The sequence below is a fragment of the Acanthopagrus latus genome, chromosome 6, assembly GCF_904848185.1.
Source record: "Acanthopagrus latus isolate v.2019 chromosome 6, fAcaLat1.1, whole genome shotgun sequence".
In the NCBI taxonomy this organism is placed as follows: domain Eukaryota; kingdom Metazoa; phylum Chordata; class Actinopteri; order Spariformes; family Sparidae; genus Acanthopagrus; species Acanthopagrus latus.
In genome coordinates this window covers 13,699,935-13,725,134 of record NC_051044.1, presented here as the reverse complement: position 1 = coordinate 13,725,134, position 25,200 = coordinate 13,699,935, and the positions used below count along the sequence as shown (strand labels likewise).

Below are 25,200 nucleotides of genomic sequence, written 5' to 3'. Positions count from 1 at the left end.
GCAACATCCCTGACCTTCTGACAGGTTAGTTAAAGTCTTTATAAGACAGGGGTAGCCAAAAAGCAATAATTATTGTATTGTTTAGTGTTAGAAGGCCAAATTCACTGCATCCATGCTCAGAAAAATAATTCTTAATTAGAGACCTAAATATTTAATGTAGGTTTACCTCATTAATTATTAAAAATCATGAGAGTTATATTTTGATTTTGAAAAATGTATTTATATATTTTCTCTTCATTAGAAACATCTGGTGGGCCAAATCAACTTTCCTTCACTTTGGAGACACTCTGCTGATGTAAATTTGTAGGTGACAAGACAGCCCGTTACCCTCACATCTTTTTGAACCAAGTCAGTCAGTACATCTAATGTTCAGGTGAACTGTACACAAGAGCCAATGTTTACCTTATACACATGCACCAACCACCGCCTCACAGAGCAGTGAAATTATCATATTCATTCAGTTCTGGTTTATACCAGACTCTACACTTGTCATCATCATGGCATCACTTTTAAATTACAGTAAACCACATGCAGGCCACAGAAGGATGCTGAAGGTAACATTTGGGACTAGAATGTCATCAAATTGTCATTTCTCAATGAGATTTTCGTACAGGAGCTGTTATCTGTCATAAATAACAGCTCCGTGGCTGCTAATCTGCAGACAGAGCTGCCCGCTGTTGGTGCTCCTGTTTTCAGCTTCAAATTTTCCCTAGTCAAAACTGACAGAACGCCCCTCATCATCTACATGAAAAAAGTCTCTGGGTATTCTGCCATTTATACCTCGAAGTATATTTTGTATCTGCCACAGGAGCCACTGTAATGATTAAAACAGATACCGAATACTATGTTGAAAGCCCGGTTCTTATTACTTAAGCTATGTCAGCTTAGCGAGCTTCTCTCCCTGCACACAGCTCAAAAGTCTCCACAGAGTGTGAATCATATAAGCATATCAATCGCTTCTACTGAGTGAGGAACAAAAAAGCTAAAGAGAAATACACTGATACTGAGGGCCTATCAAAACTCAAGGACAAAGCACACAATATGATGAATTATTAAATTCTTCAAGGCACAGAAAAAGTCAAGACAGTCTTATTCATTAGGACTTGGTTATTCACTGTAAAATCTCAAATGGCACAGATATGTGTATTGCATTTTCTCTGAAAACTTTAGTCTTACATGTCATTAAGCAGCACATTAACTTCCCTTTAATAGAGGGGATTGGTAGGATTTTGTTAATGCACGTTTAACAGTTCCTAGTCTTGAACTTCACGCAAATATAAGATCAAACCGAACAGTTATAATGGACACTTGCCATGAAATGTATTAGTCTTTCTGCCACCACAAAGCTGGAATGAGTCACAGAAACCACCATGAGCTACAGGAGCCGCCAATCCCCGACCAACCCCCACTCCTCCCTCTTCTCCTACACTTTCTAAACTTACCCAGCAAGCTCTGGTGTGGGTAGTTACAGTACTTCCCCTCCCCTGTAGAGAGTAGGGGCCTGATTAGTCAGACTGAGGACATAAATGGCTAAACACTTTCAGATAAAAAATATATCCGAGCACATGTGCCGATAACATTAGGCAACGAACCAGTTGAATTAAACATCATATACCTCCCCACACTGATTCATATCCACACGCAACCCCAACTCAGTACGTGAATCGAAGCATATAGGACTAGTTTGCTGACAGATTCAACTCAATAGACTGGGAGGAGGTGGAATGAGGAGAACTAGGCAGTGTATTGCTAGATGAATAAAAAATGAAAGTGTAGTGCTTCAGTAAATTCGCTCTCTCCATCCCGTGAGGAGGGGTGGGTGGTGAAGGGGTGGTGACGGTGGAGTAGAGACTCGTTTGAAAACTGAACCAGTGCTGCATTCCCACATCCACCCGTATCCAGCGAGGGGCTCTTTAAAAATTCATTAATTTACAGCAAAAATAGATTAAAGCACCCAGCTGAGCAAAACTCAAAATTTGGCTCCTGAATAACATTAATGATAAAACATCTCCCTCAAGCTCAGGGGGTTTTGCCTGAAGAAAGAGTGCTGCCTTTTTTCACCTTACAGCACCTTGAGAATAATTTATTTTCAATCATTACTAAAATAATGCATTTCTAATTGTCATTTTTAATTACGCCTTTCTTCGGGTGAAAAAAAAAGAGCTGTGCAAAAACCTGCAGAAACTAATTAAAATCCATCCAAGGATCTGCCATTCCCATGATGCCATGCCAATGTCATTCTATTCACTATTTGATTTCTCAGCTACAGAGACTCAATGACAGCTGCTCCAGGCCCCAAAAAACGCCTAGAACTGCAGTTACAGTAATTGCTCTGGCCAGCACTAAATGAGGTTCACTTAAGTGCAATTATCCCCCTCTGATCTCTCACATAAAGAGACTTCTTTAACATGGAGAAGTGGGCTCACACAATGTGACTGCAAACAAGATTCAAATTGGAATCAGGGAGGCATTTCCAGCAGATGAATGGCTTCATAGCTCATCTGCATTCTAGTGATGCACAGCGTTGCTAATGAAGACTGAGCCAGTCCCTTCTCACCAACACGACTTCTATGAGAGCAAAACTTCACTCTGGATAGAAGCAGAGTACGGGGAGAAATTTCCAACAAATCTGGCCAGTCATTTGGCTCTGGCTGCATTAGAGGACAACCGAGCCTCCATGCAGAGTCAACAGCTGCTGAGAAGAAAAGGAAGTTCCTGTCTTTTTTTTCCTTCTTTTTTTTTTTGTCAAATCCAAGGTGAAAAACACAGTGAAGGACAAGATGATGGGCGATGGAGGGAAGAGAAAGAAACTCCAACCAAAAATAACTTAATCTCAGAGCAGAGAGGAATTGAAACAAGCCCACTTTGGAATCGGACCAAAAATAAGTCATCATGAAAATACTAAACAGAGGCCTTTGACCGACGGCATCACCACTACACCATGCCAAAAAAATATATCAGCCGTCCTCATGAATAAATTGCCATCTGCCAATCGCATAACACAATAGGTTTTCAGCCTGAGGGGTAAGATGTGGCCGTCTAATAGGGGTTGCTACAGAGGGTACCTGTTGGGTGCTGTCCAACTAAACAGGGTGGTGAGGAGGAGGGGCTGTGATGGGCATTCATGTTGCCACAGGCTCAACTACCACCAGGAGTCTGATAACTGCATCTCACGGATGGCCATTTGAATAATCACTTCAACAAGGGGAGAAATTAAAAAGCCTCTCAGTGAGACGGGGCAAGGCACAAGGCCACATCCTGAATTCCAAATGAGGAGCTTGTAGTGAAAAAGCAGAAACCGGCTCTAAATTCAATCTACTTTCAGGCTTACTGACCCTTGACATCTCTCCAAATTAGCCCCATATCACGTCATTATTCTGTTTAATCTATTAAATTATACACCATCACCCCCAAGCTGAACGTTATCTGTGACACAATGATGAGATGTCAATATTTGTTTACACGTAGTTACTCTATGTTCCTTGTCTTTTACAAATGATCACAAAGTCGTTTTTCTTCAGAGATGATAGGGGAATGTGCTTCTAGTGCTTTACACACACACGCAGACACAGGAAGACCTTGGAGAAGTAAGGTGTCGTGTTTTTAAACCATTAGGCAATAGACTTCTTAAAAGACTGCTGCAGGCTAAAACCACCATTAAAGAGAAGCTGCATCACATCCTCCTATTCACATTTTAAATGGTTACTGTGTGAAGAAACAGATGTGTGAACTTCTCTATACAGTCTTTACACCTACTCAGTTCATTCACCAGAAAGCTGATTGTGTTCTAATAGAGGGGATGACTAATTCTGCTTATTGTGATTTAAGGTAAAATAATAAGTAACAAAACCTGAATAAACAGGAGTCTTTTAAGTCTGAGCCGGGAGAACATCTTCAGTCATGAACAAAACTGCACAACCACATTGCTCATAAACTAACAAAATTTGACGGAGGCAATAGAAGCGCTCTGAGGAACATATTTTACAATGTGTGGCGTGATTCACATTTCTGCACGCAATCTGAAAAAAGCACGCATCGACCGCACTCTACGTCTATTCTTTAACAGCCAGCCGACAAACAACAGCAAAAATGTCCCTTCTGCTGTCTGTCAATTATTCTGCAGCTGTATTTCACATAGCTGTTACAAATTACACAAGATACTGAATGTAAAGACAACAGTCTTTGTGAAAAACTGGGTTTCATGAACGGTATCTAGGAATCAAAGTATTGCTCGTGAAAGAGTTAAGATGTCTTTCAGTGTTAGACCAAGCTGGGGACACTGCAATGAAATGGCAATTAACATAAACTGCACTTGGAGCCTCTTTGGTACAGTTTCATGAATAACTCAGAGAGGAACAGAGAGTACAGTAGCAGAACAGAATGAGACTGTAAAATTCCCAAACAATATGATAAATTTAAACTGCTCTGGCTCTGCTTACCTGGATGGCGCAACCTCCAAACCTAAACACCATGTGTCCTCTACAGCTGCATGCACAGATAGCCCCCGATCCAGACAGCTCGCTGTAGGCCTGCTATTTAAAGGATGGGTGATTAAGAAGCAAACCAGGTCTGACCTTTGATTGTGGGTGCTGACTAATGCTATGGGCATTTTGTTAGCTGAAGTGGAAGGTCTAGCAGGATTGGGGGGGGAATTTATAATGTTTTGTTTTAGTCATAAATTCAACCTCGTTCTCTTGGCTTTATGACAGAATAAACTCAAGCACAGGAGTATTTGACAATCACTTAATAATTTGCAGCTCATTGCACCTCAATCATTAAAATGACAACGTGACTTCATTGATAAAACTTGCACAAGTTGGACAGCGGGGCGAATTAGGAGTTCAGTCATCCATCCACTAATAGAGGCCGTCAGGATAAAGCAAGGGCACTGTTTTGTATACAGCTGCACGCAAATGCCACAGCTGTTTAGTTTAAAGTCGTGGCATTAACTAATCACTGTCTGCCCTGTGCCATCACACACACCAACTGGTGTAACATTCGGGCAAAGGGAAAGCATGCCCTGAGAAATGTCTTGCACACAGCGACCAAATATTTAACTGCAACACCCGTCTGTGCCATCTCAGGGCAATCCGCAAGGGTATGCCACCACCAGAGGCAGGAGACAGTCGTTCGATCAAATTCAGCAGCCATAAAAATCACCTGAAACATGCTTTGCACTTGTTGATTGTCCACCCACATGTCAAGCCTCCCTCCTCCTCATACAGGTCGACGGGTTTTACATAAAAGGGTCATTATTTTTCCAGAGGAATTTACTAGCCGCCTGAGAAACAGACGATTGACAGACGAGAAAACACACTGCAACAGCTGTGAGTCAAATACCATCAGAGCACGCAGGAAAGCCAAATGACACTGGGTTCTCTCTCTCTCTCTCTCACACACACACACACACACACACACACACACACACACACACACACACACTTCATGCTGGACACACACCGTCTCACATACCAAACAGCTAGCTAACGATAGCTGTTGGAGGGCTGGGATAGGTCATTATATCCACCTAAAGCGAGGAAAAACACGCACACACACCTAGTGCTGGCCCAGGGAGAGAGCACCGACAACGCTCAGCTAAAGTTAGCTGGCTACCAAAACTGGCTAGCTAGCTGTCAAAGTTGCCCTGTCAGTTGTCACCGGTTGCACGGCGCTGCTAGCAGGCTAACGCAAGAGCTGTCAACTTGGGAGAGTTACAGCAACACGGCCGGGGTGTACTAACACTGACCACAGGGGAAACACAGACTTGCTCCCCGAGAAAAAAGGTGTCCCCGCACGCCCCGCCACAGCGAGCGGAAAGCTGTGTGTCAGGGCCTGTTCAGTGGGCTCAATCCCCAGAACTTCAGTGCTGCTCACTTCCCCGTTAAAGTCGTCCATTTCGTGGGCCTTAGTTCAACTTCCATGCCCGTGTAGCTCACTTACTCTGGGTGAAAGCTGCTGTGACGGTGGCTCTCTCTGTAATCCTGACGGTAGTTTCAGAGTAACTGCCCCCTCCCCTTCCTTCCACCTCCTCTTCTTCGGCTAGCGGGGGGATCCCCAGGAGTGTCCCGTGCGCTTGACGTTATCGTCCAGTGCAAGGAGCCTGTGTAGTCGTAGCTTCGCCGGTGTTGTGCCCGCGGTGCCGTGGCGTCCCTCCTCAGCTTCTCTCCGCCTTCTCTCGTTCGCCTTTCTCTCGGCGGCCGAGCCAACATCCGGGACTCTCCCCCGTTTGGGTTAAGTGCCCGGAACTACTTTCACAAACGACGACGCACATAAAGGTGTTTCTGCTCTCTCTCTCTCTCTCTCTCTCTCTCGCTCTCTCTCCCTCTCTCTCTGTCTTTCTCTTTCTCCCGCTCTCCCTCTCTCTCTCTCTCTCTCTTTGTCGATCTCTCTCTCTCTCTCTCTCTCTCTCTCTCTCTCTCTCTCTCTCTCTCTCTCTCACACCACGCCTTCCGCCACAGAAACTAGCGCGCGGTCAAAAGCACAAGCCCGCAGTGGAAACAGCAGCGGGCGCGCCCACACACGAACCTTGCCTGTCAATCAATTGATCAGCAAAACTGCTTTATTGACTGGGCATTGTAAACTGAATATCAATCAACGTGCTCTCTAGCCTAAAGCAGAGCATAATGATTAAAAAAAAAAAAACAAAACCTGAGAGCTGAAAAGACACGAGTTAAATCACAGAATAAAAGCAGAGAACAAAAAGTAGAGGACAGTCCAGATGTGCACCACTGTCTGAGAAGGAGTTTTTAAGTTTTAATCAATGGCTTCAAGGGTAATAAATCATTTACTTATGTTTTAGTTTAGAAAGCCATTAAAAGAACAGTTCAACCTTAAAAATGAAAATTCATTCGTAGTCGACTCGCCCCCATGCTGATGGAAAGTCAAGAGAAGTTTCACAGTCCACAAAACGTTTCTGAAGCTTCACATTCAAACAACGTGGCAGCACTCTCCAAGTAGATGGAGGCTTGTTTTAAAGGGGCACTGCGCAGTTTTTTTGGAAAAGATATTCAGACTTAAGAATTTTAATATCTTAGATATTAATGAGGTAATGATACAAATTCAGAAATATTTATCTTTTCCTCATCTGAGTGAACAAGATGTTCTCAGTGGAAAATCCCCAGAATACTGAGTGAAGCTAGACTTAAACTGTGTTGTCCTTAAAGGTCAGACATGAAAATTTGGAGCGTTTGTTCAAGCATACAAAGTCAGTCTATTAACATCTTTCTCTTCTGATTAAAGCATCTTCCCCAAATCTGCATAGTGCATCTTTTTTTTTAAACCCAGAAACTAAATACAAAATGGCTCCTCACAGCTATTCCAGTGTAAAATTAGTCTCCAGAAGCCCCTAAATCCCATATTGATTTTGAAAAGACATTATTTACACCCTTGTCCAGCTTGTGCATCCACTTTAGATGGTGTGTGTGTGAACCCTTTTAGCTTCGTAGCTACAGCAGGGCTCCAGGGTGCCACGAATTTGATTACACATGCGCCCAAAAATCTGCCGACATAAACCCTGTCATTGGTCGCACAGTTATTAATTATTTTAGTCTTTAAAGAACTGAGGTCATCACAATTTTTTGATCTATGTGCTACGATTTAAATGAAGAAAATCATGTATTTGAATCATTATTCCTGTTCACAATTCTGTGATTAAAAACAAAACAAAACAAAAAAATAAGTATGACTGAATTTTAATTTTAGGGTGACCTTCCTCTTTGATATGAGAAAACTTTTTGGCTGCAGACTCAGGTTCTGTTTGGTAATACTGCACTTATACATTATGATAATCTATTAATGGGGTTCTTAGACTCTCTGATAAGCCTTTAAACAAGAAGTTATAGCGTGCCAACATGTTAATAAATATGATAATAAATGTCTTTTGGTTCGGATGTGCTACTCGTGTTTCCAGAAGTGGAAGTCATCCATCAGGGTCTTCCGGATTAATCACAGAGCTAAAAGGGGTTTTATTTTTTTTTTATTTTTTTTTTAACAACCTAGCAAGATGAAAGTTGTTTTTATTAATGTATGATAACAGGTCTGGCATTAGCTAATGAGCCAAACAAATTAAGGGTGCCCATATCTTAATGTGGCACCAACAAGAAATTACAGAGCAAGGGAGCTATAAAAGAATTTGGTCCATGATTAAGATAGGCATCATTTGGGAGTGTTTGTTAAACAGAAATAAAATAATTGGTAGAAAAGAGTCGACATGGACAGCACATAGCTGACAGGGGTTGTAACCGGGAGTTACGGTCCCGCTAAAAATTTCCTTGGGCCCCTATTTTAATTTTATATTGTGTACATGTCACCTTTAGGTACTAAAAAGTGTTAGTCTTTTTGACGCCACAACAAACAAATACAGTGATTACACATGTGAGTTTGATGCATAATTTTAGTTGCAGACCACTGTTGAAATGAAGACATTAAGAAATAAGAGTGTCTAAATATGATCATTTATTTATTAATTCAGATTTAGTCATCAGCAGCAGTATACAGTACATCCCAGAGCTCACTGTCTACACCACGGTCGGTCTAAATGCTGTCTTAAAATCCTAGTGTCGACCTCATGTAAACAGAGTAGGTATTAAGAAAAGGTTTGTATTCCCCTTTTAAATCCCACCATGTCTATCACACCATTATACAATGTAAGCTGCGCCTAAGGTTATTTAAGTGCAGTTTACTGAATTTCCCAGAATGCTTTTTCTTTTCCCAAGGACACGGCCTCGGTGCCCTCCACTAAGTAATCTGTTGAGTTCACATTGACATTATTATAACTTTCCAAACCTCCTGACATGTAGCTAGCTAGCTATTATGAGGTATACATGAGTTTATCCCGCTGAATGCTTACTATGACATATGATATAGAAATAAATATCTGACTGAAAGTACAGGTTCACATACCTGAACCTTTTTGAGTTCATATAACAAAGTGCTGGAACATGTCTCTGCGAGGCCTTGAGATTAGATTATGGTTTGACTAATAACTGTAGGTCGTTTCAGTTCACACAGAGGGTGCAAGCCTCCATTTGTACGTAGCCTACATAACACGATGTCAGTGGTGATAGCTTCTTGAGTGGACAGCAAAAAAGAAAAAAAAAAGAAAAAGAAAAAAGTATAGTATTTTGTATAGTAGCATATAAGATCCCAGCCAGCTTTTTGCTGTTTTACATTTTTACAAGTTAATGAATCAAGAATTTTCTTATTCTTCTACAGGCCTATAATCTATAGGCTGCATGTAATTCCAAGTATTCTACAAAAGGATAGTTGCTGTTTTGCATCACATTGATATTGTACTATTTTTTTTGATTTCATGCCTTTTTTGAAATTTCCAATTAGAATCACAGACTGACTCTTGAACAGACAGCAGGACTCCAGGAAGCCTTTGGATTGATTTAGACCTAAACTAACCCACAGGCCTAATTAATTGATCTAAGAGAAAATGTCCCAGTAAAAGTGGCATTGCCTTTCTATAAATGTTAACATACTGTGTACATCGACAACTTTCGAGGTAACTAGGTTAATCAGCACAATCAAATTTGTATCAAAGAGAGCGGCCGTGCTGATGTTGTTGTGATCAGCAGGGCAACAGCGCCACTTGTGGGTTCATCAAAGGAAGTGCTGTTTTTAAATCCTGTTAAGAATTCAAGTTTCTGTACAGACATACGACCACTGTTTGAGACCATGTGAGGTTAAAAGGGTTAAGAATATCAAGCACGCTAACATTTCCAAATAATCCTTTATACAGGTACATTCTCTCTGGATGTACTTGTATCATACATGTTTACATCACTGTCTACATTGTTTCATTTTCTATCTTATATTTCATGTCATGCTTCATACTCATTTCGTGTTTGTATCATTGTTAGTTTAAAAGGGTACTGTGTAGTTTTAACGGTGACAATAAGAATGAGGTAATAATACATACTCAGAAATACTGTTGTATTTGTTTCCCCCATAGCTGAATAAACAAGCTTTTCACGAAGGAAAATAAGGTCCCAGAAAACTGTTTGAAGCTTACAAACAAAGAGAAAGATCGTGCAATTGTCTTTTCTTTTAAGGTCAGTTGGTTTATTCAGTTCATCCAGTCAACAAAACAATAAGAGTTTGTTGATTTAACTGGTTTAGGTCTAAAATCAGGCAATGGAAATCTTTCTCCTCTGAATAAAATTTCTGTCCTAAATCTACATAGTGCACCTTTAATTATGTGCACACACACACACTAGTCTCAGCACTGGTGGGCAGATTGATGCTTTACACATGCAGGGAGTCACTCAGTTAAAGGAACTTAAGATCCTAGATACATTTTGTATCTTTGCTATATAACTGGCGTGGTCTAGGCTATGATAATAAACCATATTCTTAATAAGCATCATTATTTATTCACTACTCAAATGAGTTAGGAATATTGGAATGTGGGTGTATATGTGCAATACAAGTCATATGAAATGTGCAGCATTATTTACTGGGTATATGATAAAGTGTCTGAATAAAAATTCAGATCTTAAAGCCACTGAATAAACCATCAAGTGAAACACTGAATTTCATTACTGTGCCTTCAATTTTTCATGTGAATCTCGGTGGATGGGAGATCCTGATAAACTGAACTGCAGTGTCTGAGAAAATATAAATCTGTATGGAACTCACCAGAAGTGATGATGTCAAATGGAGCATCCAAAAAAGCTTTCAATTAAAGTGTAAACTGGAAAGAGGAGACTATGGAGAAGATCACTCGAGCAGCACACAATCAAAAATGCGTGTCTTCTGTCACGACTCTTGCTGAGTCAGTGGGACAGTCCAGTCTCAAAGATCCCCTTTAAGGCAAATTTCCCCTTCGCCCTTATGGAGTGTGAACTCGCTCTTGTTTCATAAAGTCTGAAACCTCATATGAAAGCGAGAAACTTACTGAGGCGTCACTGACAGGTGATTGTGGTTGATGTAGTGCCGCTCACGTCCACGGGGGGCGCTGTCGGGTTTCACTGTGTCTGAATAAAGACCAACGAGTGAAGCTCGGCGCTCTCAGGAAGTGCAGAAGTTGTTGTGAAGCTGCTCCGGACTGAGTACAACCTCCGAACATAAAGTAGGGCATTTTTGCAGATTTGTCTTTTATTGTTAAGATAAAAACAAGATTTGATTTTGTTTAGTTGATGGTATTGTCACGGTGATAAGTTATTGTCAAATAGTGAGTGCAGGAGACGACTCACCTGTCCTGTCCTCCTGCCCTGTCACATATGTTCACTTTATTTTGTCCTTTGCAAAATGATCTAAAGAGAATTAATTTCCTTTAGTCAAACAGCAAACAGAATTCCATTAGGCAAGTGAAAGTCAAGGTTCACCTGTGAAATTTACGTAGATTTAGGTAGCCTGTATTCATGGGTTTGTTTGTTTGTTTGTTTGTTTGTTTGTTTGTTTGCTTGACAGGGACAGTAAACAGCTTCTTGGATGTACTAGAGTCAGCTAAAAGCTCATTTGCACCTGCAGTCTCTGGGCAGGAGACAGAGACAACGACTCGGTTATTATGAACATTGCAGGCCAACACTAAATCAATATACAAAATGTCAGCAACAGCAGGATTTCACAACATCAAAACATGTTGTGTTCATGGTATTGATATGACATTACTGTAGTGATCCTGTCAAGTCTACAAACATACAGAGGTTTCAGATCTGATCTGCAATATTCACTTATTGTTTAAAGTGTTTTCTCAATTTGCTTTTATTGCTGAATTGTATTGTCTTTTTTTTTTGTGACTGATGCCAGTACAGATATTGATACATTGGTTGATGACGACACATATTTTCCAATAAAAAACAAAAATGTGGTTGTCAAACACTAAATAAACTTTAATGTCTGAAACTACATCATAATCTAAAAACAAACTGGACGACATGTACACTGATATCTCAATAAAAAAAATTGGCAACAAGCCAAACAATATAAAAAATTAGATCTCTCAGTGTAATGTAAACCAGCTATGCATAGCTTTATAGTGTATATAAATTTATTTATTTAGGACTTACAAAGTGCTTTACAGCAAAAACTTAAACACAATTAAACCCAAAAATTATGACATGAACAAGATACAAATGAAAAACCACAATGAATATGAACAGTTAAAGCAAAAACTATACTACTCAAATGAATTTTAAGAGGAGATTAATAGATCTCAGAGTTTGCCTGCCAGAGATCCTGACTTACTACTATCCTCACAGAATCTTTGACATTGTTTATTTTGTATTGACACTTTTTGTGTGTGTGTTGCAGATTTTAGGTTTCTTATTATTTCATTTTCCAAAACATACAAACTCAGTCTCATCTTATCAACCTTATCTTATTGCCAAAACTACAGTCTCAAGAAATGCAAAATGTCCATGAAAGCGTGAATTAGACTGTGCCAGTTTTAGCTTGGTGTGCAAACTGTAAGAGAGGCAAGACATTTTACAGTTTAACAATAAGCATTATAACCTTAAGTGTTTGGTTTGCAGGCAGCAGTGTCAGATTTCTTCTGTATATCCCACATTAAATCATCAGGTTATCCTCTTAAATTTGTGTTGGCCAAACCAACATCCCCTTTTTAACCACAGGTCTGATGCTCTGACTGTCCTCATTCATCACTGTTCTGCTACACTGACACCTGTCTCCTCTCACTCTCCTTTATCAGGCTATGGCTGAACCCAGAATATCATCCATTGATGGGAAGTTAGCTGAAGAGTTTGCTGTTCCCTCCCATGTTGGGGAGGTGAAAGAGAAGATGACTGCCTTTGCCGTGCATCATGCTACAGCAGGTCGCAGGGTGGTTCTCATCACATCAGGAGGCACCAAAGTTCCTCTCGAGTCCCGCACTGTTCGCTTCCTTGACAACTTCAGCAGCGGCAGACGGGGAGCCTCCTCAGCAGAGTATTTCATAGAGTCTGGCTACGCCGTCATCTTCCTACACAGGCATCGCTCCCTCTACCCCTACACGCGTATGTTCTCCACCATGAACATGCTGGACGCCCTGAAGTTCAGAAGTGACGATGGAGCATCCAGTAACTCTGAAGTGGTGGTTAACCAGCAGGTGCTTCCGAACATCGCCAAAGTGCTTAAGCGATACCAGGAAGTGAAAGAAAGCAGACTCCTTCTGCCAGTTGAGTTCAACACCCTGTCAGAGTATCTGCATCTGCTCAAAGCAGCAGCACAGGCGCTCAGCACAATAGGTACAACCTAACAAGTCAGGTTATAGCCATGGCTCTTATCAAGGATGCTATTCATAACTTGGTTTTATTCTGTGTTTAGGATCCAAGGCCATGTTTTACTTGGCTGCAGCTGTGTCTGATTTCTACATCCCAGCATCTGAGATGCCTGAACATAAAATCCAGTCTTCCAATGGACCTCTTCAAGTGAGTGACAATGTTCAAATGCTGATGTAATGCTGCAATCCATTGCAAGTCAGACGCTGATATTTCCGAATCGGCTTTCCTGATTTACAATCTAAATGCCAAGTTCCCTTTTTTGGGGGGGAAATCATCGCAAAACAGATGACAGAAAAAGTCAACTTCTACATAATGTTGCTTTAAGTATCAAAAGTACAAGTAATTTCTAAATAGCCTTTAAAACCAGGAAATGACATAAAAACAGGTCAAATCTATATGTATTGCCCAGATCCACTTGTTATTAATGAAAATATACCTTTTTCCCCCCTCCCTTACAGCTCAGCATGAACATGGTCCCTAAGATATTGTCCCCCCTGGTGAAGGACTGGGCACCTCAGGCCTTTGTCATATCCTTTAAGCTGGAGACAGATGCAACCATCCTGCTGGAGAAGGCTCGCCGGGCTCTGGAGACCTACAGGCACCAGGCGGTCGTGGCCAACGTGCTGGACTCTAGACGGGGTTACGTGGTGGTGGTGACTCCGGAGACTCAGGCCGAGCTGATCCTCACAGAGGAGGACGAGAAGAACGATGTGGAGATCGAGGACAGGATAGTGAACAACTTGTCATCAGCACACAACAAGTTCATAACGCGACAAGGAGGTTGACCGTGATCACCCACGATGCATGTTTGGGTCAGTGACGCAGTTCTAAGTTGCGTCTGTGCTTTCCAGATCCTGAGCTCGACTTAAATTCATACTTGCTGACAAGTCACTGTATATGTTGTATGGTATGGTAACATTAGAAGTAGCTGTAAACACATCTTGCCTTCCCTTGTCTTTTCAGCATGCTTTAAAAATGAGCCTCTAAGCTTTCAAATGCTGTCTCTGTACAGGGACGATATACATGTCGGTGAAAGTTTGTAAAATGTTTATTTGCAGGGAAATACATTTTGGTGTCTTTTCTACAACAATGAATGACATTTCAATCATCAGTGATGTACTTTACTACACGAGTCACCCATAATAAACAACAAGTACCATCCATTATCAGTCTTGCTTGCTTCAATCCCGTGGTTCCACTTGGCATCTTATGTTGGATTCTCTCCTGGTTACTTAAGTTTGACGCTCTTCTTGACACCAGCACGAATACCGGACATCTCTCCGCTGTATCTCGTCTCCTCCCGACGAACCTCACGGACCTGGTGAATATGAAGAACGGTCTTAGTGTTGCCATAAACTCTGGACTTCCATCTAAAAATCTTGAGAAAGAAATACATGTAAGAAGATTCTCATCAGCGTGTGGAATACAAACCTGGCCCTTTCTGCGGATTTTGGCACGTCGGAACTTCTCTTTGTGCTTGACTCTGGGGTTGCGGTCAATTTTCTTCCTCTTTGGTGTCAGCCCCTTGTTCTTGGCCATCTGTGAAATTAGTATAAGGACATAATTAGTACAAGTGCTCAAATATGACAAAGATTAACATGTTTTTTTTTTTATTTTATGGGGAAAGAGCACATTACATCAATGAGAGGGCAACCATATATGTATTAGGAACATTTTTTAAAGATGTATCTAGAAATGTTACTCTGACTGTAAACACTATTATTTCAGCATGTAAGTGGTTGTAACTCAGTACCTGGTACGTGATTCCTCTCTTAGCATTTTCATCAGGCTCTTGCTCCTCCTCAACATTTTCTCCCAACCTGCAAACAATTGACAGTTCATCAGATGCCCCAGTCGTTTATGTCCCAGCTCCCATTTGAAGACTCAGATTGTTCTTACTCTTCAGGCTCTGGCTCGTTGCCCTTTCTCTTCAGCTTCAACCGCTCCTCCATCTGTTTGTAGAAACGCAGAGCTGCTTCGTCATCCAGGTCAGAGTCCTCCTCAACCTCTGGCACAGCTGCTCCAGAATCCTGCAAACAAATGTTCACTTGTTACCATTTGAGTTACACATTAAACATCAGCATCAGCTTCAAACTGTAGCTCACCTTTTCCTTCTTGCTGGTGACTCTGGTCTTCTTGCCTGCTGCTGCTGCTGTTCTGCTGCTGGCTTTTCCTTCCTCCTCACCAGCTAGTAGCTTACGATATTGTGGTGCAAGTCGAGCGTCCACTGCACCAAGTTCATTGATGAGCTGCAGGCAGGTATTGAAGAGTCAGTAACACACAGGATTATAGCAAATGTTTACAGTTATTGCTGCCATTGTCAAACTGTAGTGGTATTAACAGAGGCACACTTCAGAAGGTTGTCTGAAATAAAAGAATTTACGGCAAACAAAGCACAGTCCGAGTCCCACTGGCAACAGGTGTTACTGTCGAGGTACGGACTTACATTTCTGTAGGTGAGCAGTCTTTCAATCACAGGATGGTTGTGAGCTGGGATCCGTTTTGCTTTAAGCACCATGTAGAAACTGATGTTTGTGCAGTAACTGCAGCAGAAAAGAATCATCAGTCATTCAATGGAGGTCTGTGACAGGATATTTGCAATATCTAATTACAATTTAAGGACAACTTACTTGAGATAAAGCTGCTGTTTTGTCTTGAGATAGTCGGCACCCTGGAAAACGGAATGAAAGTCATTCAGATTCACATACTTAACTTCTATGTACATGACATCACATATTGTGTTCATATTCATACTTTCATACACTATGTTTTGTTATTAGTATTAAATAAATATAGCTATATAAATAAATACATATAGACTATGGCTGCTTTAAATTCAAAGTCTGGTGACAAATTCACAGCTGGAAATTAAACTAAATGCACTCACCTTTCCTGGTGGGATCTTTCCATCCTTGACCATCTGTACGAGGGGCTGCAGCTCGTCCTTCAGTTCAGCGAGCTGCAGACGTCGCATAGTAAGTAAGTAAAAAATTAACATCAATTAGACATTTGTCTGTGGAAAATAAGCATTGGCTTATTACATCTGAGGTTGTTTTTACCTTTGCCTTGAAGTCTTGGATAAGTTCAAGCAGCTCTGGTGACTCCTTCTTCAGAAGTTTCATCTTCTCCTTCTGGGACATCTGCTTCAGGTCCTTCACAATCCTCTCCTCCTTTTCAGCGGGCTTGCTTTCATCTTTCTCCTCCACAGCAAACTCCTTCATAGAGCCAGCCACATAAAAACAACCAGTTAACAAAAAAAACATGTTTCAGTACCACATGTGGTGATTCAACTGCAGGTGTTGAGACGTTTACGACAAAAATACCTGGAAAAGGTTTAAATCATAATCCTCCTCGCTCAGATTTGCAGCTAAACGGTTTTGGATATTTTTAGCCTCTTCTTCTTCCTCTTGATCCTCAGCTTCCAGCTCTTCGCGAGACCTCCCTTCTGTTATTACAAAACAATAATATTAAATCGGCCAAACAAACAACAAAATGATCATGTATTGCCTCAATATTTATTATTGCAGGAGATTAAAAAAAAAAAGGTTTACTGGTGGTCACATAGTCAGTGTCGTAATACATCTTCTTCTTGGCTCCCCAAGCCATTTCATTAGGAAGATCTGAGGAGGACAACAAACTCACAGTTAAATTGGCAAAGATGACAATAAACCAAATGCTAAAGATAAACTGTTCATTTTATGCTCACCTTCGTCGTTTTTCCCCTCTAGATCACTTTCCATATCTTCCTCCTCTTCTTCCTCCTCCTCCGACTCAGAATCGTCCAGAGCCATTACCTCCTCCTGTAAAATTTAGAGAAGTTTAATTTGTTTACAAACCACATTTCCTTTCCCTGATCCAAAATAAGACACATGAGCCATCACCTCATCATCCAGTTCCTCCACGTCGCTCTCGGTCTGAACACCACTGGCGAGAAGTTTCTGTGGCAAAGAGAACACAGCCCCAAAAAAGGTTACTTTAACTATGAAACAGCACCATACACTTACAAAAGACCACTAACACTGAGGTAAACTTACTGCAATCTTCTCGTCATGGAACTCATCGATCTTGTCCTTAGTGTAACTTGCTGATTTCTGAAAGGGAAGAGAGGAGACATGTTTAAATTGGTCTGATAGCACTTTTGAAAGTACACATCCCACAACAAAGTTGTTTGAAAAAATTGTTTCCTCAACAACACAATATGAGTCTAGATATCATCAAATGGGGTTATCATAAGAATGTTACAGTAGTCAGGAGGAGTGTTACACGTTACTCAAGTTTTTGTGGCACAGATTGTTGAGGCACTGATTCCCCACCCGAGGCAAATATGAACAGACTGATCGTTAATTGAATCAGTATCGTATGGCTGCATTTCTATAGTTCCCCTCTTGTGGGTATAAACAGATTACATTGTACATATGACTGACATATTTTGAACACCTTTATGTATTACAACCATCAACAACCCAGACACACATACACAAGGGCTGTAATGGGCCTTTTGTTTAGGGTTATAAAGCACAGCAGGCTACAACACAGCAGCTTAGCTGAGCCCTCTTACCTTGTCAGGGACAGGCATGTCTTTGTAGGCATCAGGGTCATCTTCATCATATTGTTGGGTCCTTCTTGGCCTTTGTAAGGCCTTACCCCTGAGAGGCAAAAGAGAGGAGGCATGTGTGAGCTGCAGTATTCACAGGATGTTTATATCATTTAACGCTTGGTCTTGCTGGGAGCTTCAAGGGTCCTGTGTCCTAGTCTAGCTGACATAGCTAAAAAATTAATAGAACACGACGGGCTGACTGTTAATGACCACAAGCAAACAGAGAAAACAGTCACATTAAAACATGATAACGCGCAGTTAGATGTTAGCTAACTTTAGCCCAACTTACCTTTTTGCTCGAACCATGACGGAAACGAGATATACCTGCTCGTTACACGTCAACAAACAAAGCGAGACTTTACAATGACAACCAAAAAACACGCTTGTACGCCGGTGGTTATGTAGGGAAATTGAAATAAGACAAAACTGTAAAGATCCAGTTGAGTTGTACACATTCCCACACTGGTCACCATGTGCTTCCGGGATTTCTTCTTCTTCTCTACTTTTGATGGCGGTGCAGGGCACTGTGAACGGTGCATACCGCCACCCGCTGTACTGGAGCATACTACATCTCTTATTTAGCTGTGGTTTAAAGTTTTAAATGGTTTGTTTGTATGTTAAAATAAAGACTATTGCACGAAGCGAGAAAATCATTTATTGATGTGTTTGACACAAAAGAATTATTTTCTTTAAAAAACATGTTGATGCAATTTTGACCAAATGGGGTAAAAAAAAAGAGATACTTTTGTATCTAATTTAAAATTTAATCAAATTGTTGAAATTAAAATCCGTGCATCTCTATATAAAAAAAAGCCTCAACTATACCAGGAATTAAATTTCAGCTGTTGTGTTTATTCATTTATGGGTGAATTTTAAGGTACGTGGAGCAGTTGTACACAGAAACAAACAAGTCACCACGTTAAGTACACAGACATAAAAACTCAAGGAATATTATACAAAATATACAAAACCGTACAAATCATCTACTCTACGAGCTAACCCGTTGCTGCGCAAGCTGCAATCCAGGAAGCGGGAACCTTCCGGAATCTACTGACAAAGTGTGAGCAGAAACACTATAAGTAGAGCAGTGCAACACACAATGTATATAAACATACAGTGAGACATCTCATTATCTAATTCAGTGGGATATCAAATCAACATACACGATTGTTACCATATACACATTCATCATATCAATGGTTTTTATTCTTAGAGTCACAGTTTGTTTGAGGTCATAGGTGTCACTGAGATGTTAAGACAGAACATAATGCTCATGTATTTCCTTATTTTATTTCAACGCTCCTGATTCTTTTTGCTCCTCCAGTTCTGCCAGTGACTTCCTCCAGTCCATACTGAGGGCGTAACTGGAGCTGCGAGGCCTCTCTCGGGGCAAGATGTTTTTTGGAGTTCTGTACAATAGAGGTTTGAATTCGTCGTTCCTCCTCTTCATCAAGGATAAACTAGCTGTCATCTGATCTGGGTCAAAGCCCTGCCAAGGAAACAGAGAACATTCAAATCATTGCGGTTGAATAAAATGTTATAATATCAGCTGCTTACCATCACTCCTCCTGGGTTAGTATATCAATAATTACTGTGAATGTCTGTCTGCAGCACAACGTTTACCTATTTGTCAGTGCCAAAATAAAGTTTAGTTTTCTAGATGATAAGAATTATGATTAAAGAATATTTCTGTTTGATTTCTCTGATTTTATTCTGACAATACTGGATACTTTCCCCTCTGATATGTTTCTTTGGGCTTATTTTATTTTCATGCTACACTACTTTTACATGAGTAACATATTGGAGTGGTTCTCCCACGTCAGTGAACTGAAAAGTCAACAAGTATCTCTTCCTCCATCACTCCTTTTTCACAGGCGTACAGAAATATAATGAATCCACACACTCACAGTGGCCTTAAACCTTGGCGGGGGGGCATCTTTTGTATCTGTGTTGTCTACACTCAGGTCCATCATGGACCGACTCAGCTCTGATGATGCAGTGGCCATTGATTCTCTGTTGAGCTGCTCAGAAGGGTTCTGTCTCAACGTCAGCCTCTTCATGATGTCATTCAGAGAGCTGAAGCTCTCAGACTGTGGGACCCTCAGTATTAAAGGTTTCTGTGAGGAGAGAAACGCATCTCAGCTTTTACATCAAGGTTACAGCTCAGGTGTTCTGACGGCAAAGGCCGGTTACTTACTCTCGAGGAAGGTTTGTTTTCCACTTTGGAGCTGGTTTCACTCGCTCTGTACTCCTCTTCTTTAATGGGCTCCCTGTTCAATCGCACTTGTCTCTGCGTTGGGGCGATTTTGAGCTCTACATTTGTTTGTTCTGTTGCTGTATCCTCAAGTGCTGTTGGTGTTTTGCCATTTAACTTGAAGTTCCTCTCTTTGGAGGGATGTCTGGAGATGATTTTCTCCAGTATGCCTTCAACCCTGCAAGAAAGAAAGAAACATTATCTTTAGTACAAGGCATATTAATAATAATTACCTCCGCCAAGGAGGTTATAGTTTCATCCGTGTCAGTTTGTTGTTTTTGTGTTGGTTGGTTGGCAGAAGGATTACACCAAGACGAAATAATTTACAACAAACCAGGATGGAGGATGGGTCTCCACTCAGAATAGAACACATTAACTTTGTTGCAGACCTGGATACAGTGATGAATCCAGAGGGCTTGGCATAATCAAAGAGGAGCACTTACATCAAATGTTCATCTCTCACTTTCAGTGTAAACTTGAACAGACCTCAGTGTGCACATTTCCACCAAGGCCCAACACTCACCTTAAGACCTCCTTCACTGAGAAATTAACAAAAATGTGGAAACTCGGTCTATCTTTTATTGTTAAAGAAGGTGAGAAAAGATATATTTTGCAACAAAAGTTAATAGGGTCTACTCTTGGGCGAAACCCATCCTCCATCCAAGTTTTGTGGAAATACTGTCTGTGGTTTTTGTGTTATCCTGCTAACAGACACACACATGTGAAAACATAACCTCCACTGGGGAGGTAAAAATATACTTCTTGATCATGTTACTACAGTCTTATCAGGGGGCTGATCATAGTTTCTTTTTTGTAATCTGACAATGTAATCTAACCCAACGTGCCAGATAGTCGGCCCTTAGAAACTGTTTTTTAAAAAAAAACTAGGCAGGAGTTTTGTCTAACCATTCGTTTATAATGGGCCAATCGGATAAAAAAAAAAAAAAGCATTTGACGATGTCGCAAAGTGCTACCAGACGAGCCTGTTGGTTGATCAAACTTGTTGCTGAAGCCAGTCAAGAAACAAGCGACAACATATTTCCCATCGAGAAAAGCTGATAACTGATGCTATGGCAGCATCGACATGATCTGTTACTACCTAACCCTGTGTACAGTATACGGCACACATTTGTTTGAATGGAAAAGAGGGTTTTAAATCTGTCTACCATTTGCTTGGTCCAAAAACAACTTCACAGACTCACTAATGGTCTCTAAGTTTGGTAAAGTCAAGACAACCTGAAGATGTACCTGTTCTTATCCACATTTTGGTTTCCAGTGTCAGTTAAACAATCCATAATGGGGGCGTTTTTATCAGACGCCATGTTGTTCTTTAGCGGAATTGCCTTGGCCACAATGGCCTCCTGTTGGTCTTGAGGACTGTCAGGGGCGCACTGGTCACTGAAAACCCCCATGGCCTTCCAGTCCAGGACCATATCGACAGGTGGGGGTGGAGGGCTGTCAATCGCAGGCTGCAAAGGGAGTTTCTGATTTTGAAACCTGAGAGTTGGTCGCTCTTTCGGCTTATAGGTCACAGCCTCAAGAGAAGTGGGAACAGTACATGTGTTAGGGACGGGGAGCGAAACAGCGTATATGATCCTGAACTCTGTGTCGAATGATTCAACAACAAGGCCAGTCAGAACGGTGATGAGCTGCCGGTGCAGGTGGGCATCCGACCATGTGAGGCTGCAGAGGACAAAGACAGATCGTTACATCACTCCCAAATGTGTGGATCCATGTAAAGGGAAAGAGTAGACCTTACGGCTCACCTGTAGCTGCCATGAATCACCGTGTCTAAATCCACCAGAAGGAACTGGTCTTTCATCTCCCCGACCACCATTCTTCCCATCCTTGTACAGAAGGTCTTTCCTCCGAGAACACGGACCCGCATGAGCTGCCCGATCACAAGATTAAATTCAAGATTGAACTACACGGAAACTCTGTGTTTATCTGTGACAGAATGCAAACCACACAACGGGAAACGTGTCGCCGTGCAAACCAATCCTAAATCTCACATTTCATCGGCAGGAGTAACACTGCATTGTGATTTTTATTGAAATGAACAATGATGTTTCTCTAACCTAAACCAAAGTGAATCCTCTTGATTACATTGTGTGACTGTTCCATGAACTGAAAATATGTTTTCTGTGGGCTGTTGTTAACTAATACTAATTGGACCAGATCGCTCTGGTAAGACAGTCCTGCAATTTGTACACGAGCCATACGACCTAACCACTTCCATACGCCTCCAGCATGTTTCATACCTGTAGTGTTTCTTTCAGACAATGAAACGCAGTGCAGGCACAAACAAATAGTCCTGCTGAGAGTCATATACTTCATATATACTATATACATATATACTTCATGAATTGGTAACACACACAACATAATTGGCCCAATGTTGGGAAATCTACACCATGGGTTGTATATCAGTATCATGCTCAAAGTGACAAATGCTAACTGGCTGATGACTGGCAGGTATAATGTTTACCATGTTAACCATCTTTGTGTACAGCTGAATATGTGGTTAATATTAGTTTTTTGGTCAGGCACCGAACTACCGGTAATATTACAAATTTGACCCGATCATGGTGCCGGATATAAAACGCTCAAGGGATCATCAAACTGTACCCAAATGTATTTACAAAGCTACTGGCAATCAATCAAACAGCATTTTCATTTAACAACAAAAATGTCATGGCAGGTTTTCCACCACTTCAAAGAAAATGCAGACAACTCTGAATGCTGTGCAACCAGTTCAGCTATGTGCTGCTACAGATACGCTTTGCATTCCTTACATATGCATACCAATGCCAAAAGAAACACTTGCAGTTTACTAGATACCTCTCTAGAGTAGATATGCAGTCTGTCTAGCTTTCAATAGCTAGTATGTTACTTTCATATGTGATTGTGACCAGTTGCAGAATTTGTTGACATGATGGATTGGTGCGGCTTGGTTTTGAATGCACAAACTCTCTGGTGTTATCACTGCTGTGGCAAAAATGAACGCGAGGATGGGTTCTGGGTGTGTGCTCATTTAGGAGGTGACTCACCGGATGCCTGAGCCTGTTGAGCGTGAAATTCTCCTGAATGGACCTTTGGTTCAGGATGATGTAAACAGGGACACCCCTGGAGGCAGCTCTGTGTAAATCGCTGATTATTGCACTGTCTGTCAGTTGGTCCGTCACAATGGCAATTACCTGCATAGCACACAAATTGTCTCTTAGCATCTAATTGAGGGAACTAATCAGAGAGTGAATGCTGTCAGAAAACGAAACCCTTCTTTTGCTTCTTGTTTTTTCTTTGCTGATACTAAGAAAATGATCCCATCATTCACCTTGAGTTAAGGTGATGAGGTACTTCACATACGTGAACCTGACCTAGCAAAAAGCAGTCGAGTCAATCTAGTCGTTCTGAGGAGCACTTCCTATCAACTGGTTGAAATGTATTGAAGAATTTTCTACCAGTCAAGCAGTGTACTTGGTGCGGATTGCTTCACATCTTAAAACCTTTCATAGTTTTGACGCTTGGGATCTTAATACGGGTTGGCCACCATCCCAAAGCATCAGCCATCAACAAGTTGGGAATAAGATGCAAAAATATGCTTTCATATATTTTTACAAATAGCACCTTTAAACTGAATGAGTTCATTATATTTTTGAGCTCACTGTAAAGCTTCAGGTCAGAATTCAGGCAGAATCTTGACCCAAAGCGTCTGTATTCTACGACTCTGGAAGCTAGATGGTCAACTATCAGTCAAACCACATTTAATTTAAAAAGAGGCAATCAACTTAAGCCATAAAATAAACACAGTTGAGCAAAAGTACACCTGTTCTCTCTGAAATGCAGTGGTGTGAAAGTTAAAAAAAAAACCCATTCATACAAATGTGATCCACATTATATTGGCATACTTTCGTGGCCCTTTGCAGGTGCTGCCTGATGATCTCTCTGACAGGAGGCTTGTTCTCAGCTGGAGGACTGGTGTAGACTGCAATGCTCTCCTTCGGCGGCCAGAAGTTTTTTGCAGGCCAGCCAAGCTCCAGCTCCGGGGCTGGTGTGTCTGAGCAGGAAGGGAAATACGTGGAGCAGAAGTCCTCCGTCTCCAAGCTGCCAAAAATACCATTCTCCTGTTTCTGCACCTCTAGTTGGGTGAAGCGAAAGTCCTCGGCCCAGCTGTTTATTTGGCTGATCTCTGCAGGAGAGAGGAAGCAGCCGAGGCTCTTGGTGGAGTCGACGAAGCTGTAAAAGGCTTCTGGCCCTTCAATGATGAGTCTCTCCACTGCTTGACGCTCACTCTCACAGTGGAGGAACCCTGGGGAGGACTCAGTCAGTGGGTGGAACTCTGCATTTACATCCAGGCTCTGCTCTTGGTAGTTCGACATGACTTCAGCCTGGTGTGTCTCTGGGAATAAGTGCTACCTAACCACTGTATCAAAGTGACAACACAGCTATCCTGGGTCAGCTCATGTCACCCATCAATCTCATTAAAGTCATTTCATTCATCCTTCGGGTAAAAAAAAGTCACAACATTTCCATGTTGGCGAGAACTGCCAGATCACATACGCAGTCTCGATGATGAGTTTGACTTCAGACGCGTCCAGGCTTCACATGTTCAATCCCTCTGCAGCAGCCTTGTCTCCGAGCTTGTGTTTACACAAGAAAGAAAGCAGAATATTAAGATAAGTAACAGGAAAACGTCAGCTTGAAGACACACAAATCAACCAATTGTGAGACTCACCTCCTTGAGAGCATGTCTCATCTCTCGCCGGCTCCGGTGTTACTCAGGAACTTTCCTCGAGCCGCGGCTCTGTGCTACATGCGTCCCCTCCCCTGCATGCCACCTCACTCCTCTAAACCCTTCCACTCCTTGTTAGATTCCAGACATTCTGCTGCTGACAGATGGGTCCACTGCTCAGACACACTGTCACGATACTATTGTCCTTGTCTCTTACCTTCTTCGGCCGCTTAATGAAATCAAACTCTTAAATATTCTGGTTTCAGTTGACACACTTCCTGAATGTGCGTGGTAAATAAAACTACCACATTCAAGAGGCCGACACTGAGCTCACGTGTCTTTTTGGACTGGTCCAGCTTGACAGGTGACTTTGTATCACGTAATGCTC

General features: G+C 41.5%; 4 protein-coding genes across 4 annotated transcripts in view; 1 reads left to right on the top strand and 3 right to left on the bottom strand.

The window, feature by feature from the left end:
* Positions 1-6,316, bottom strand: part of foxj3 (forkhead box J3) — a 79,797-nt gene extending 73,481 nt beyond the window's left edge. Inside the window, exon 1 of the mRNA XM_037101157.1 lies at positions 5,941-6,316. The gene's annotated coding sequence lies outside the window, so the exon portion shown is untranslated. The remainder of the gene's footprint in view (positions 1-5,940) is intronic.
* Positions 6,317-10,965: 4,649 nt separating this feature from the next.
* Positions 10,966-14,393, top strand: ppcs (phosphopantothenoylcysteine synthetase). Its single transcript, XM_037101201.1, has 4 exons — positions 10,966-11,077; positions 12,659-13,193; positions 13,273-13,376; positions 13,688-14,393. The coding sequence occupies exons 2-4, from the start codon at positions 12,662-12,664 to the stop codon at positions 14,012-14,014; spliced, it is 963 nt and encodes a 320-aa protein (XP_036957096.1). The 5' UTR covers positions 10,966-11,077; positions 12,659-12,661; the 3' UTR covers positions 14,015-14,393.
* On the bottom strand, positions 14,260-18,352 carry utp3 (UTP3 small subunit processome component). Its single transcript, XM_037101172.1, has 16 exons — positions 18,116-18,352; positions 17,788-17,875; positions 17,264-17,320; positions 17,111-17,167; positions 16,936-17,029; positions 16,781-16,849; positions 16,553-16,674; positions 16,289-16,444; positions 16,117-16,188; positions 15,860-15,900; positions 15,676-15,772; positions 15,335-15,478; positions 15,129-15,259; positions 14,983-15,049; positions 14,661-14,768; positions 14,260-14,547 (listed from the first exon to the last, which is right to left on the bottom strand). Exons 1-16 carry the CDS (start codon positions 18,130-18,132, stop codon positions 14,458-14,460), a joined length of 1,410 nt encoding a protein of 469 aa, XP_036957067.1. The 5' UTR covers positions 18,133-18,352; the 3' UTR covers positions 14,260-14,457.
* A 272-nt stretch (positions 18,353-18,624) lies between these two features.
* Positions 18,625-25,128, bottom strand: fam83e (family with sequence similarity 83 member E). Its single transcript, XM_037101158.1, has 8 exons — positions 24,816-25,128; positions 23,989-24,720; positions 23,131-23,277; positions 21,847-21,971; positions 21,329-21,763; positions 20,024-20,258; positions 19,734-19,943; positions 18,625-19,315 (listed from the first exon to the last, which is right to left on the bottom strand). The coding sequence occupies exons 2-8, from the start codon at positions 24,457-24,459 to the stop codon at positions 19,115-19,117; spliced, it is 1,824 nt and encodes a 607-aa protein (XP_036957053.1). The 5' UTR covers positions 24,460-24,720; positions 24,816-25,128; the 3' UTR covers positions 18,625-19,114.
* Positions 25,129-25,200: the final 72 nt, after the last annotated feature.